The sequence below is a fragment of the Sinohyriopsis cumingii genome, chromosome 12 (genome assembly GCF_028554795.1).
Source record: "Sinohyriopsis cumingii isolate HCF-2022 chromosome 12, ASM2855479v2, whole genome shotgun sequence".
NCBI lineage: Eukaryota > Metazoa > Mollusca > Bivalvia > Unionida > Unionidae > Sinohyriopsis > Sinohyriopsis cumingii.
In genome coordinates, this window is record NC_142972.1 from 13,647,777 (window position 1) to 13,664,813 (window position 17,037).

General features: G+C 33.8%; 1 protein-coding gene across 1 annotated transcript in view; it reads right to left on the bottom strand.

The window, feature by feature from the left end:
- Positions 1–17,037, bottom strand: part of LOC149786021 (E3 ubiquitin-protein ligase rnf213-alpha-like) — a 559,813-nt gene that overhangs the window by 447,867 nt on the left and 94,909 nt on the right. The window contains exons 8-9 of the mRNA XM_089978097.1: positions 14,445–14,581; positions 5,634–5,708 (exon numbers count right to left, since the gene is read on the bottom strand). Of these exons, the coding sequence (XP_089834223.1) occupies positions 5,634–5,708; positions 14,445–14,581 (212 nt within the window). The remainder of the gene's footprint in view (positions 1–5,633; positions 5,709–14,444; positions 14,582–17,037) is intronic.

Consider the following 17,037-nt stretch of genomic DNA (forward strand, 5'->3'; position numbering starts at 1 on the left):
CAATTATTATAAATACAAATATAACTGAAATAATATATAATCAAGTCTGCAACCCTACAAGTGGATCCACTTGACAAGATTAAGGGCAACATTTAAACAGATGATGGCCATCTTGCAAATAGCTGCCATTCTGCTCCAGAAACAATCTGTGATGGCCCTAAAGCCAAATATCTTTTATAGGACATAACCTAGCTATGTGCCAGATTTGATGTTTGATGACTAAACCTACAGTTCATTGACATATCGGCATGGTAAGCACTACTGTATGACATTTTTGTCCCTTCAAAATGTGACTTTTGTTAAATCATATGACCCTGTCTTAAACCACATCATGTATCACTAGAAACAAATATAACTACTGAAATTTAATTTGCATGGATCTCTTTCTAATGTTCAAAAACATGTTAACTTTACTTAACTGCATATGTTGGTATGAAGATAGTATTTTTGAGAAGGGTAGTCTTAAAAATCATTTATCTTTGTATAAAATGTAGGGATGATGATTTTTGTTTGTTTTAATTCACTTTAGCATGTCTCACAGAAAATTTTCTAAGCACCCATCCTTGGGATGAGTGAGTTGCAACAGAAACTTGTCCATATCACCACATTACTCATCACAATACACTTAGTACAGCACTACTTATACTCTTAATAAAAAATACAAAATGAAACAAGCTTGATATTAGAAGGAGTTTAAACTTGCTGTCTTGACTTTATTTGGTATCAAGTCTGCATCATAAGCCTGTGTAACTAGCAACCTTGGTTCTCTTTTGTGACATGTTTTGGACTGACAAGAAGCAGGAAAAATAGGTAATTAATTGATAACTGATGTATGCTAGAAAATTTAAATCAAGATGAGGTCCTGCTCTTGCTAAAGTAAAAAAAATGCACATACCATATACTCCCTAATTAATACCCTCACTCTAATTAACACCCCCTCCCTTTTCTTTAGAGCAGAAAATTTAAACGATATAGTGTAAGACCTACACTCTTCAACACCTGTCCTCTTCAGATGCAAGATTACAACAAAACGCTGCAGCAGTGTCAGTTGATTGTAATTTTACAATGTATATATCAGTATAGAATTACTAAAGTCGCAGGCATACATGTAGTGTTAAACATGACACAATACAATAGCAAGATGAAAGATTATTTGGGTGGCAAGTTCAAACACTTAAACTATGTGGCATTTTCAATGACTTGCGGTGGGTGGCAAATTTAAAGACTTGCCAGTCCTACTTCAGCCAGCTGCCAAGTGGGAAGATGAATCAATAGATTGATCATTTTAACTGTGTTGATATTTACAATGACTGAATTTAGTGACAGTTTTACTATATTCCTATAAACTGGCATGTAAAGTCATTTCAATGTACAGAGTAAAAATTCTAAATTAACTTTGCTGACCTGCATTATGTTGCTATGAGGAAACAAAATAAAGAACATGAACTAGTTGTTTCCTTTCAAACCTTTAATTCTAAAGAATTCTATAGCAATATGTATATGTATATGTAAATATATATATATATATATATATATATATATATATATATATATATATATATATATATATATATATGTTATACAAAGTAAACATTTCCTATCACAGAATGAAAAATCAAGAAATGCAAACTATTAGAATCTTATCTTGTAATGAAAAAAGTTTAACCCTGAATTAATCTCTGCCAATAAAACCCAAACAAGATTTTTCAAACAACCAAAACTCTTTAAGACGATTTGGTTAAAATCCATCATTTAAAAACATTTACAAAAGGGTTGAATTAAATTATGACAAAAGACCTTCAAAATTATATATTGTTATATAAATGAGGACTGGATTTCCTGTAAAATCAACAGGTCTTCGTGCAAGTTGATAAACCAGTCCCCAAACCTGTATTGATACAAAGGCTCATGTCATTTTTTAATATATAATGCAAGAGATGACAATTTCCCATTTCTCCTGCATTCTACAGTCAATACACGGGGTCATTATAAGAGTACATCAAAAGAACACATTTAGCTTAAATTCTTGTGCAAATGTAATTCCCCCAGGGGTGTTAATTAGGGACTATATGGTAGATATTATCAAAGTTCAAATCTACATCACTCCAAGCAGTAAAGTTTCCTAGGCACAGTCAATTTTTTAGCAGTGAAAATGAGATGACAAGCATTTTTTCTGAACTCTGCTTATTTCTAGTTGGTGATCTAATGCCTACTTTCAATGTAATCTGACCACAGACTGAATAGTTAATGCAGCCATTGTCAAAGACACCCAAAGCATGGGATTCTGCATTAAAATTTGCAATAGTAGGTAGATTTCAAAATATTTTGCAGAAGTCTGAGTAAAATTCACAGCAAAGGGGTATATAATGGTTTTGAAATTTGTAGAATAGCTTTAACAATCTGAGTCATAGATGTATGATGTAATATTGCAATGTGGCAGTTTATAAAGATGTCTAGCACTGAGGTATCATGCCACAGATATGTAGCATCATATCCCAACCAGTCACATTATCCTAAAAACAGGCTGACCAGTTGTAACACTAACCTCTTAATGATGAGTGCCAAGCAAGGCAGTTGCAAGTACCTTTTTTATGTCATTGTTATGACTCAGATGGGGTTAAAACCTGCAACCTTCTACATCCGAGGCAGATGCTCTGACCACTTAGGCCACTGGAGCAGTCCACAGTAAAGGCTAGCTGGGGACAGCAAATTACTATTGCTGATAATGCTGAACCTAACACCATGTTCACAGTGCAAACTGTGAAATAACAAGCAAAGATTTATCACAATACAGTTTCACTGAGTTTACAGATCAAAATGGGAACTGGGGAAGCTTCTGGGCAAGTACACAAATGATCCATCCAGCAATTGTCTCCCATCTGACTGAAGTATTCTACATCAAACCCAATTTGTTCACATATCTGAAAATATCTTGAATGATACAACTTCAATAACCTTGATTTTCTTTCAAATTAATATGTATAGATTTAACGAAATATTGTGGGTATAACTTGAAATTGTTCAAAACATCTTGATATTATTTGAAACCAGTTCAGAGATCTTCTATCCTTGTATAAGATTTAAGGTCAAAGGCCATGTCTAAGAATTTTGTGCTGCTCTTACAGGTACATGTATCTTATGAGCATATTAATGCAAAAATGTAAAATAAATTTTTTCCAAATTTGATATTTTGGAGATTTTGTATTTTTGAGAAGATCAGATTAGTTTCAGTACCCATCAGTTAGAAAGAATCAAGGACTGAAGAAACAGACATTTCTTGGATTCTAGGGATTTCTTTCTAGACAGTTTGCATCAGTCCAATTGTATTGAGAAAAAATACTTCAGAATAGTAAGTAATTTTAAATTCAGTATCATGGATTCCAGTTGTTGATTGGAGCTTTTTCTTCTGAATGAAGACTGCTTGGATTTGTAGAAGTTTTTAATCTGGAACATTTAGATCCAGTGCAGTATAACAAATGTAGATGCATGAACATCTTGGACTCATCCTGAAGTGATTAGCTGAGAAAGGTACCAGCAAATATATTTTATATTTAGTATGGTTTATGTCCAAGTTTTTCATCTCTATCTGCTGTAAAATTGACTATGTCCTACTTTGCCACTACCTGACTCAGGGATACAAAAAAAGGAGAGCATCTTTTGCGGGCAATTTATTAATAATATGTAAGGGCGGTGGTAACATATTTGGCATTATAACGTGTAGATTGAATTTCATTATCTGAATGTGATAATCAGAGATCTTGGAAATGCTTAATTACACATATTTGGATGCCAATTTTGATCTGGGACGCAGAAAATCACTGAGGCAGGAGTCCTCCGTATGCATGCAATAGGTGTGGCAAAATTCAAAGACTTGCTAGTCCTGCTTCAGCCACCTGTTTTGTGGGAAAATGTTTTGATCAGTTAGCTGTGCTGATATTTACAATGACAGAATTCAGTGACTGAAAGATCTCTTGATGTACACACATGCTGCCATTATAAGAGTACATAAAAAAGAATATGATACAAAAGCTGGGCAGCAAGTTCAAAGGCTTTGACTGGCCGCTGTGTGGGGAAATGTAGTGATATTTACAGTGATTGAATTCAGAGTCAGAAAGACCCAGAGATGTACATGTGGTCATTTATAAAAGTACATCAAATAAACAACTTTAGCTTTTGTTATTGTGTTCATTTCTGAAGGTATCAGAATAAGTAGTGCATGAAAATCAAGACATTTTGAGACTTAGACAATATGCCATTCATAAATTTGGATAAGTATTTTGGGGTTAAATGGCAAACTTACAAAGACTGTAACGAGATTTAGAAGAGTGCTATAGCTGCTAGAATTGATAGTTCGGATAGGACAGTAGCTAAGTGTAAGAAAGCGTGTGATGCCTAGCTTAGTGTTTGGAATAAGTCCTTACTTGGATTGACAAAATTCAGTATCACTCTGATGGACGAACAAGAGCTATTTAAGAGGTACATTGACTGACCATACTTTTTATAAAATGACCTTCGCCTTAGCCGAGTTAGTTTTAGTGGTGAAGCAAAATGTATTCATCAATACGTCAGTAGCAAGGCCTAGTTTTTATATCAATTATGTTGACAAACTCTTGCCCATTCACAAGCATATGTTTTGATAGCTGATTGACCATTAACCCTTTTCCGAGTAAGGTAGCAACTATCAATTTCCTGCATGATATCCTTTGACAATAAAACATACAAACATACAAACATGTGTTTTAAGATTAGAATTGGTGATCTGGATATATATTACCTGCCTCTTGTACACTATTTCGTCATAAAATTAGTTTGAAACTTAAGTGAACCAGTAGGCCTAACGGGAAATAATGGTGGACTTCACTAAGTCTGGGATGTACCAGTTTATTAGATTGTCTGTTTTCGTAAATCATCAGGCAAATATTTTCAGAAAAATATACAAATCATTGAAAGCAAAGCCAAGGTATTTTTTTAATTAAAGATTTAACTTTAAAATGTAAATTATGTAGGTCAGAAATGTATGAGACAATGCTATGTTGTGGAATTCGTGAGATGCGCTTTAAGGTCTAAGCTGTTTTCCAGCTTGACACATATTTGGGAAAATACAGGAAAAAACAGCAAATCAAATACTATTTAACGATTGCCTAAAATTACTACAAGGACGTAGACAAATTAATAAACCATAAATTTGCAATGATGTCAATATACTGTTGTAATGAAGCTATATTAAAGTGAGTGATTACATTACGAAAACCTCTCCATCTAAAAATAGATGCACTCACGTCTTTGTTGATCCTGTAGGAAAGATGGGACTGCAACTTTTGATGGTGGGACTCTTATTTTTACCAAAATTGGAGTCCTGGACTCCTAGTTTTAAAAGCCTAGTGAGACCTCTGATAACCCACTAATCTGAGTATGGATAAAAAGGCTATTTATTTATGGTTTTTTCCTTATTCAGACCTATACAAATATCTTACATACAGTCTAATATCGCTGAAGTGATGCAGTCAATTGCAACTTATTTAATTAATTTTACAGTAAATGTTTCTCATATGATACTATAGCTTTGGTGTCATAAGTTGGTAATGTTCATGACTAGACTTTACATTAATGCTGCATAAAAAATTGAAACTGACCTTTAGGACAAATTATCATATTGGGTTGTCCTTGTAGAAAACTTTGTGGGAATGGTCTCTGTATTTGTCGCTCATCTGGAAAAATATAAATTTTCAGTTATGCACTTTTAAAACTAGAAATAAATGTACAATCAAAACTGTGAAGAGTAACTATTCAAAGAACAAGCACAAATAGACTCTAGTCTACCCAAAAGTATGCTACATAGACCTTACTATTGGTGCAGATGTGTACGTCATAAAAAACAAAAATAAAACTTCACAGCTGGCACACTTTCCTATCAACTGGCTTTTCAGTGAGGTTGTCCAACTGGTTATTACCTTACTACTAATACACCCCATACTATTGTTATATTGTGATTTAAGCTCCATTTGGGTTGACCAAACGCTACACAACAGTACTTCAAAAATCACCAAACAGCTGAAATGTATAGATACTCGATACACCTCTCCCTCAAAAACTCACACCTAGATAACTCACAAACCCACTCATAATGTGGGGTCTGGAGATTTCTGTTTCTTTTCTTCTGCAAAACACCCACAAAATTGGTCCCTGTTTGTTCAAAATGACAAAACTTGTGATTGAAACTAGTAAATTAAGCTTTGATGTATCACTCATTTTACCATCAAAAATGGTGGCTAGTGCCCTGAAATCTAAATGAAAAACATGCAACCTCCGAGTACCAATTCAGGAATCTCAAATTAACCACAAATTCTAAAACTAGCTATTCATTAATAAAATGTATCTGTGAAACAGAATTTTACATCAAGTATTCATTTTGCTTGGGTTTTTTTGCTATCATTGATCACACTAATGAATGAGTATGCTAATTTAAGATAATTTAGTTATATTATGTTGTCCAAAATTTTTTAACAGTCTTCGACTGATCATTTGAAATGAGTTGACCTGACACTATACAGAGGCCACTAGTTTATATGCAGGTTGGATTTGCATACCTTTTAACTGTTCAATTAGTCCACCCCCTTTTCTTTGACACAAAAGGCATGATTAATGTGGTAATACAAGGAGGTAAGCTTTTAATTCAGTGAAACAATGCAACAAAGACTTGCGCAAATTAGGTATCAAAACAATGCCTGCAATTAATTAGGCTCTCATAGAAACACTTGCAGACATAGCTGTTACAGTATATTGACACATATCAGGTTTGAATAATAATAATAATAGTAATAATGCTTTATTTACAGAGGGTAACTCATTAGTCAAGGACTATTCTCCATTGAGGCCCTCTTAAGGAGAGTATAACAATGCACATTATATGAAGATAGCAATAATTATTGTTTATTTTAACATATTTAGTATTAAAACACTAAATTCCATTATCTATCAGAAACACATACACGCTCATGATAACTCATCTTAAATACTCTATTTTCAGCAGATTTTACATGTAGTGGAAGCTTGTTCCACAGAACTGTACCAGAAGCTCTTTTGAAATTGTTCTGTTCTTGGTTTTGGTGCTAGAAAGTTTCCATGTGATATCCATCTCAAATGGTATTGTCTTGAAAAATGCCTGAACAAGTCCTGAAGATACTCTGGTGCAATTCATGTAGACATTTATGTAAAGAACTGCCTTGTAAAAATCTATCCTGTCATATATTGTGAACCACTGGAGTTCTGTAAATAATGTTTTTGAGGGATGATCAATAGATGCATCTAAAATTACACGTGCTGCTTGTTTGTAAAGTTTATAAATCCTGTCAAGCTCAGATTTAGCATGGTTTCCACATACATTTGAACAATAATCTATTGTTGGAAGAATATATGACTTGTAGTATAGACTGCGAGTTTCCATAGGTAAATATTTCTTGATTCTGCTGAGTAGGGCAATTTTGGATGACAGTGCTTTTACGAAGCTTATCAATGTGGTCATTCCATAATAAATTATTACCTATGGTCACACCTACAAGTTTGTCATGTTTGACATTTTCTAATGGATGATTATTTATTGCAAGAGATAGTTCTGGGGTCCCAGACTTGTGGAGCATTTGTGATGTCCCCAAAATCATACATTTTGTTTTACCTTCATTAATTACCATCCTATTTTGGACTCTAATAAGGTCCAAGTTTAATCTCATTTGGATAACTTCAGTATCAGAACTAGATGTATACAAGGTTGCATCACCTACAAACAAATCTGTATTTGTGGATTCATTATTTAATGGTAGATCATTGATATAGATAAGGAAGAGGAGAGGGTCCAAAACTGAGCCTTGAGGGACCCCTGAATAAATAGTGCGAGCTTAAGAGCTAATATTGCCAATGCTTACTTGTTGAGACCTTTGGTTTAGGTATGATCTAAAGCAGTTTAAACAAAGATTGTCAAACCTGTAACAGTTCAACTTTTGCAGCAGAATTTCATGATCAGCAAGATCAAAAGCTTTCTTGAAGTCAAGGAAAACAATCTCAGTCATATTCCCATTATCCATTTCCTTCAGCCAAAGATCAATTCATTTGGTAAGTTCTGTTTGGCACAAGTGGTACTACAAGTGCGCTTTATGAAATAGTAAGTTTCAAAAATTGTATATATCTGAATGGCTACATGCTTTTCAAATAATTTTGACAATAAAGGTAGAATTGATATTGGTCTGTAATTCCCTGGATCCTCCTTTTCTCCTTTCTTAAAGATAGGTGTAACCTTTGCACATTTCAGTGTTTCTGGAGAATTACTACTCATTATACTTAAGTTTATGATATGCGTTAGTGACTTTGTTTTTACTGGTGCAGCAATTTTAAGAATTCATGGACCAATACCACCCAATCCAGAGGATATATTAATATCCACCTTAATTAGCATATCAAAAACATCAGCTTCAGTAACATTAGCAATTGAAAAATAATTATCGTCAGGAATTTTAGCTCTTATAAATAACAGAAGAGCATCAAGTTCATTAGGGCTGTTAGTCTGGTTCTAAATACTGTTACAGGAGATGGTTATGAAGAAATTGTTGAACATTTCCACAATGTCTTGTACACATGTTGCTATATCATCATTTTGCTTAAGTCTAGGGAGAAGAAAACAGTTCTTGGGTGGGTTCAGCTCTTTTAGATGCTTCCACAATGTTTTGGTACTCTTACTTTCATTAATAGCCTGTTTATAGTAGTTCTCTTTCACCTTATCTATCAGGTGCTTAGTTTTATTCCTCCACTTTCTATAGCATTTCATGTCTTATTTCTTGTGGAAATTATCTCTTAGGTGCCTAAGCCTCATTGATCTCAGGGGTTATCCACTTTGGTGTAATTTGGTGTTTAACCCTTTTTGTTTTAATTGGAAATGCTTCTCTAAGGTTGCATTGAACATACGATACCATTTGCCTAAGACAGTGTTGACATCAGCTACATTGCAGATTGATTGGAAGCCTTTACAAACTAAATCATTTAAGAACATTTCCTCATCAAACTGTTTCAAGTCCCTGCATTGTATTTCAATGTGTTGACCATTTTTAGATGATTTCGGAACATGTCTAGTTACACAGAATGGGTAGTGGTCACTCAGTATGTACAGTGGCACATTAATTTCACTTACTGTATGTTTTCAGGTTTATTAGTATAGACATGATCAATGATAGTAGCAGTTTTATCTGTTATTCTAGTTGGGGTGTTAATTAATTGAGTAAAGTTGTAAATTTCAAAGTTACTTATTCATGTTTGTGGTGGAGTTTTCATTTAGTCAATGTTAAAATCATCTAATATGATTCTAAGTTTTGAAATCTTCTTTTAGTATTGCTTTTTAAATTTACACCTCAAATCTATCAATCCAATCATCTGTGGAACTAGGTGGCCTGTAAACTGAACATAAGAGTATTGACTTTGATTGGGCAAGGGTTACTTTGATCCAGATACTCTCTACTCCAGTAATCTCTTGATCAACACATCTGTTATAACTAATGGAACTGTCTACATAGAGAAGAATACTCTCACCCCCCATGGATTTCCTATCTTTTCTTTCAAAGTTGAACCCCTGTATTTGGAGAGCCAAATCATCAGTATTATAAGAGGTTTCACATAGACCTAGAATACTGACTGATCTAGTTTGCTATAATATTAACTTTATCTCATTCAGTTTAGGGAGGATGTGTTGAATATTGAGGTTGATTACTTGCAGACCTCTTTTGAGGAGGCCAAAGACATGACAATTTTGATCAGAGGATTGATTTTCAGACAAGGTAGTATGCAATGTATTGTTTTTAGACTTGAGAGATTTCTTTTCATCACCTTGATTATTTACATAAACACATGAAGAAGATAACATACAGGATCCTTATGTTGTGCCATGACCACATATAGTGGACACATGAGAATTTTCAATATGAGACTGATTTACATACCTACAACAAGACACTGATATATTAGACACCTGAGCCTCAGAGAGAGAAGTAACTTGAAAAGTATCACATAGTTGTTTACATGTTAACAAGTTGCACTTTGTACAAAAATCAGATAGTGCCTGAAACCTGTTTATAGAATTATAATTATTACATTGAAAAGTGTACACATATTCTAATGCATTCTGTTGCTGGATATGTGTTGCATAGGGCTGTACATCATTGCCTTCTACCTACTGGTATGTGCACAACTTTTGCTTATGTCCTAGTTTGTTACAAAGATGGCAACAAATCTGTTTTCCATGCAGATACCATTGTGTTACATGACCGTGCTCTCCAAAAATTACAAGCAGTTTTCTGACTCATGCCTAACCCGTTTTATAAGTCTTATGTACTGGTCTATACTCTTAAGAAGCAAGGCAGTACCTCTGTTGGACAAGTGGATTTGGTTTTGCTGGAATAATTGTTGGTTCACTCAATTGTCTTTGAAGAAGGTCCTGTATTGCTGAACAAAGAATGTTTTCACACAACGTACTTAGGATATCATTTAGTGGAGTCATAAGTACATTCCTTCACGGTGGTAGATCTGAGATGATTATTTAACACTGTTTTTGGACCTGATGGCATACAAGCTTTCATAATCATCCTCAATGCCCTTTAAAGATTGGCCATTACTGTAATTATTGCCACCAATGAGAAGAATTACAGTATGATATGGTGACATATCCATTTCCAATATTTGTTCTGTAATAGTATTAATAGTTGAACCTCTGTGGGTTTTTATGTCAGTTTTATATAATCCTCTTGTTCTTACTCATTTGATTATTGATGATCCTATGAGAAGAGATCTGTCTTTAACTATGTTGCTGATTTTCACAAGTTGCAGATTCAGATGCATTGCCAGGACTTTTTAATTTCCATGACTAGACTGACTGAGAGTTTGGTGACTGCTGTATTTAGTATTTGTATTTAATTTAGATTCTTGCTGTGGATGATTGGAGGTTGTCTTTAGAGAAGTTCCTTTTGTACCTGGTTTTGATGTTGAGTGAGACATATGATGGTCAGTGCTTACAGTATGTGCTTTAACTAATTTTTGGCTCTACCCATCTAATACCTGTAGAAGAGACTATTTTGTTTAACTGGTGTGGTTGTATCTGTCTGTATGATTTTTTTCTAATAGCTGGGTTTGGTATGGTCTGAGTGCCCAGAGAGGGCACATTGTATTTATGATCATTACACTTAATCCAAACTAAAAGATACTAAAACATGCATTTCACTTGATTAAAAACAACCAAAAAAAATGTATTTAATCGGTATTTATTTATTAAAGTGCTGCCACAAGCAGGCATTAGTGACAATTTCAATGATCAAAATTTCACTGTACACTGTTATTTACGCCATACCAAGAATAATGTTTGAAAATAAATTTTAACAAAATACAGGATTTCTTATTAAAAGTTGGTAATTTCTTATGTCAATTCAAATTTCCAGGTCACATCAACTGTTTTTGACAACAAAACAAGCAATATATCAAGGTTTCAGTTACCAGTTTTGACCATGATTTTCTTCATGTTCATTAAATAGGGGTCAAATACTTGGTAATTTTTAGTAAAACAAATGGGATCCATGATTGACCTCACATTGTAAGCAGGTTTGTGAGTTGTCTGGGCACAAGTTATCAAGGGAGTGGTGTCTATTGTTTGCATAAATCCCTGTTTATTTGTACCCTACTACCAATTTCAATAACAAAAATCTCTAAAGTGATAAACAAAATGCACAGAACTTAGTTATTTAATTTCATTGATTTCTACTTTCTAACCCGACTTATGAGGGTGGCCCTAACACTAATATCATCTGCAAGTTTCATGCTTAACAGAATTTCCATAGTAACATGGTGCCTGCAAATTGTGTACACTATGGTGAATCCATTTTCCTGACACAACAGAGTGACATACTTCATCCTATTCGGTAACTGCTGGATAAATTCTGTAAATCACCATAAGGTTGAGAGTTGAGTTATATCACTTTGCATACATGTACATAGAAATTACACTGCTTGCTAAATCGATGTGAAAGGCAAATTTGTAATTGTCATTCTTTTCCTTTGCTTGATTCCACATTGTAAATATTGAAAGCAGACAACATAGTATTTACCTTCTATATACATACATGTGTAGTCAAGCATCCACCCCTTCACTGAAAATGGACTTGTACAGGATCTAGATATGACCAGTGTTATGAGTCTAGGCTGTTACAAAAAGTAACAGGAAAAAAGTGAAGACAACAAGCTTTGTAAAATTTAACAAATAATTTATTTCCCTAAACTATCAAGTGAAAAATGAGAAAAAAGAACTTAGGTTTTTATGAATCAAATCCAAAAATAATCCAAGAATAAAAAAATATAAGTCTTAGTAATATGAAGCCATGAATGAAACTGAGTTCAAATCCCAATGAAATCCAAAATGGAAGCTGACATTTATTGTAATCTGCGAAGTGCTGAAATGTCAACAGTCTCTTGTTGAATCACAGAAAATATTATTTCAGTTTTTGAATTTTGTATAAATTTTGATAAATATCCTTGTCCAAAATTTAATATAGAGCCACAGTATTTCCAGGACAAATAATCACTTGAAATCCAAATAATTTGAAGAAAATAAAATCTCAGCCCAAACTGGTCACATCAACACAACTTAATGTGTCAAAAGTTTAAAGCCCACTGACTACCTCTATAAAAACATTAGGTATAAGGCTAAATTAAGACATAAAACAGATTCCCGGATGAGGGTCACATGGTCAACTTTCAAGAACAAAATAGAAGCTTTTTACAGGCCTAACATCACATACTCCCAGTATGGCCTTAACTGAAATCGATGGTTCTTAGAATATATAAAAAAATTTGTTTACTAGAACTGTCACTGTTTCTGAATCAAGGTCAGAAACTAGCTCAGCATTAGATACAATGTCTCTGTAAAGTTGTTTATGTCAAAAATATTTTAAAATATCAGTCACAACTGAACATTATTCTAGACAATATCAAATTCAGCAAGCAAGTTTACCTTTTACACTGAAAACACCCGTTTAGTAGGAAATGCAGAGACAACAATGGTGTTTGGGGGCCCCTGGTTTTAATGAGGTTTTAAATTGTAAAGCATTGACTGAACTAAGTTCTGTACATTTTTTATTTCATTTATGCTTTTTGTTTTTTAATTCAATAGGAGGATGCAAACAAATAGTAAGGTATATTCAGCCTATAGCTGTTTTTTCTCATGTGAACAACTTCACAAAACCATGCATAAATGAACTCAAATATGTTCATCTTCACTTGATTTGTATGTCTTTCAAATTCTCTTTATGATGCTAAATGACAAGTTATATTACTAGAAACTGTTCATTTTTCATTCTTGTAAAAAAAGTATTTGTCAAATACTAATCAAGTGATAGTCTTTTTTTTATACTCCCACTAACCTATTGCACATGTGAGGAAATGCTTGCTCACACAGAGAGAATCTTCCTGCTTGTGTGATTTTCACATAAGCAGATTTGCTCACATGAGCAATATCTTGCTCATATTAACAATTCCTGCTAGATGAATTTTCACATGAGCTGACTTGTTTGCATGAGTGAAATCTTGCTCATGTGAGGAATTGTTTGCTCACGGGAGCAAATCTTGCTCATATCAACAAATCCTGCTCATGTGATTTTCAGACTATGTTTATTCTTTTGTTCATGTGAGTTCTACCTAATTTGCATGTTAAAATGCACACGAGACTAACATGAGTTAGATCTCACATAACAATCTTGTGCAAGAGGTTAACCAATTTTGGTGTGGGATTTGATAATCCTTTATATATACAAAATGTTTTGCAACCTGTCCCATCCATGTTCTGGGCAGCCATACCATATAATGCAGATCAATGGCTGGGTATCACTGTGTAACATTTTAACAAAGTGATATAATCTGTGCAAGAAAACCTCTGATCACCTAATTCTGTGTTAGGTTCTTTCTGTAAAACCTAACATAATGCACATAGTTATTGTACTTGAAATAAATGGATCATGGATCAGCTGATGCTAGTATGTCTGTGAGACATTTGCCAGTGGTCTAACTCATTGCCATGTACAGGTGCCTGAAACCCCATGTGTTGATGTCCAGTGTGACTTTGCTTTGTGGATTATAATAGTGAAGCAAAGTTTAACTAGAATAAAACAGCAGATGTTGTGTAGGTTAAACAACATGGAGAAAGATTTATCATAAAACCATAACATTACTGATGCTGAGTACACTGTTGCTGCTAGAAAAATAACATTAAAGTTATTGACTTTCAAGCTGAACAAGAACAAATATGGAAGATGCACCAAAGCTCAGTGGGAACTTTACGCTTCTACAAATTATAGCTATATGTGATGCATATCCATTTATATGGACACATCATTTACATGTTGTGATATGACAATACTAATTGCTGGTACCTTTCTCAGCTAATCTCTTCAGGATGAGTCCAAGATGTTCAATACTCAGATAGTCAGTCACACCGGACGATACAGATGTCAAAAATACTTCCCACAGATCTTTTAGGTTTTTAATTATCAATTCCGCATCCAAGGCTCTGTAGAAAATGAAGATATTTAGTAGTTGCTAAATAATTTATCTAAGCATCTACATTTGTCACTGTACTGGACCTAAATGTTCCATATGAATAAACTTCTACACATCCTTGCTGTCTTCATTCAAAAGAAAAAGCTCCAATCAACAACTGGAATCCATGATACTGAATTTAAACTTACTATTCTGAAGCACTTCATTTAAAACAAATAGGACTGATGCTCTACTTTCTAGAAAGAAACCCCTAGAATCCAAAAATATATTTTTCTTCAGTCTTTGATTCTTTCTAACTGATGAGTAATGAAACCAATCTGATCTCATTAAAATACAAAATATCAAATTTGGAATAATCTGTTTTTACATTTTTGCATTAACATGTACATGAGATACCTGTAAGAGCAACATAAAATTCTTAGTCATGGCCTTTGACCTTGAATCTTATATGAAAGATAGAAGATCACTGAACTGGTTTCAAATAATGTCAAAATATAGCAAAGAATTTCATTAAATCTATATTTATTATTTTTGAAGAAATACAAGGTCATTAATTTATTTTCAGATACACTGCATATAAATTGGGATTGACAGAAATCCATACTAATTTGTGTTATCATAAGTTTGGTTTTCAAATATATATGACCATACACACACAAGACCTGGTACTGACATGTTTTCAATGTAGTAGTCACAAATGTCAGATAGAAGTTAGTAGATATTTCAGTACTAATAGGTCCTCTCTATGACAAACAAGAACTCGGTGACGAGTTTTCAATATAGTTTGAGCTGTACGTATTTAAAGTGACAAAGAGCTATAATTTAAAGTTTTATCTATACAACAAACCAAACACTGTTAACATTTTGAAAGCTTCATGAACAAAACAAATACTCTTGAAAAATATTTACCAGGAGCTGCAAATATTGTATCTTTGTATCATCCAACTTTAAATGTTCTGGATGACCATAATGTTAGCATTGTGATAACCACAAGATATTCTTGTCTTTATAGAACACGTATATATATCACATTTGAGACTTACCATTTCATCAGGTGAATGGGGGAGGGGGCATAACATTTAAAATTTTATGGGGGTCTTTACAGGTAATACAGCAGTAACAACACCTCTGTCCAGATCTGGTGTTATCAACACAAATCAACTATGCAAACACCAGTGCATGCTTTTTACTGTCTATATCACTCTTTTATGTCTAAAATCATCCTGAAAAGCATGGGATAATTAATAGTATTTTCACAAGATTAAGATAATGAATAATAGTAAAGAGAACTTATCTGAATGTTCAATTCAGCGTGTTTAACGTTACATACAGGTGGTGCTCCTACTTTGACAGATGTTAACACTCCGAAATGACCTGTGTCAATATGTTGTTTATACTATGTGCAAAGAATTAAATGCTCACCCCTTGCGAAGTTTCATAAAGTTATACTCCATCATCCAGCAGTTTTGAAATTTATTTTTGGCTGCCGCTTTGCTAATAGCTTGTTGCTTCCTGAATCACTCTTAAAAAATGACTTGAACCCTACTCCCACAAACAAAGCAGTCATGTTTTGTATTTTATATATGGAGCAAAATCTGATTTTTTTTAAAATTGCCACTTTTCACAAATGTGCCATTAATGTTTAATACATATGACCTAAATATTCTCATTCAAGGCAGTGATGTATAATAACTCATGTTTTTCAACATGCATCCAGCATCTCAATAATTTATCGATAACTTAAAATGAATTGGTTCATTCCACTTTGCGTACTTTATCTATGCAAATTAGCAGAGTGGGCTCACCAATTAAAGTCTTCATATGACTTAACACATGACCCTAGCTACTGTAAGACAATTAATACATGAAATGGTGGTTGTTTATACCCAACTTAATCCCTTTTAACTGCCTTTATGACATGAACAGGACTATTTACCATTTATATATGCTACATATTATGGGCATATACATGCTTTTTTTTCAACCATCCCAAATTACTGAAAAGCATGTTTTTCCTAACCACAACTGTGTTGGAGGAGGGGGAGGGGAGAAGTAAAAAAAATTCATGCTTTTTGCATGACATGCCACATTATGGCAAGTATTTAAGACATGCTCCACTCGTGCCTCTTGTGTGCCCATGCACAGAATAGTCATCTTTTTTTACTGACAAAATAATACCAGGACATCAGAATGGGGTTGGAGAAGGTCACTTGGCAATAGCAATCATTAAGCATAGCATAACTAAAATTAGTTTTACCTCCCCCCACAAAAAAAACAGGATTTTAATAGCTGCAATATCCCATCACTTTTGCATAGCCAAATTTGTCAGTTTAGTGGCTAGGCTGATCTATTCAACAGATACAAAACAGAAAAAATAGAATATACTCACCATTCCAGGCAGGGATCGACTTTACAGAATGTTGGAGTCCCTCAGCAGCAGAGAGGGTGAACAACCTCCAATTGATT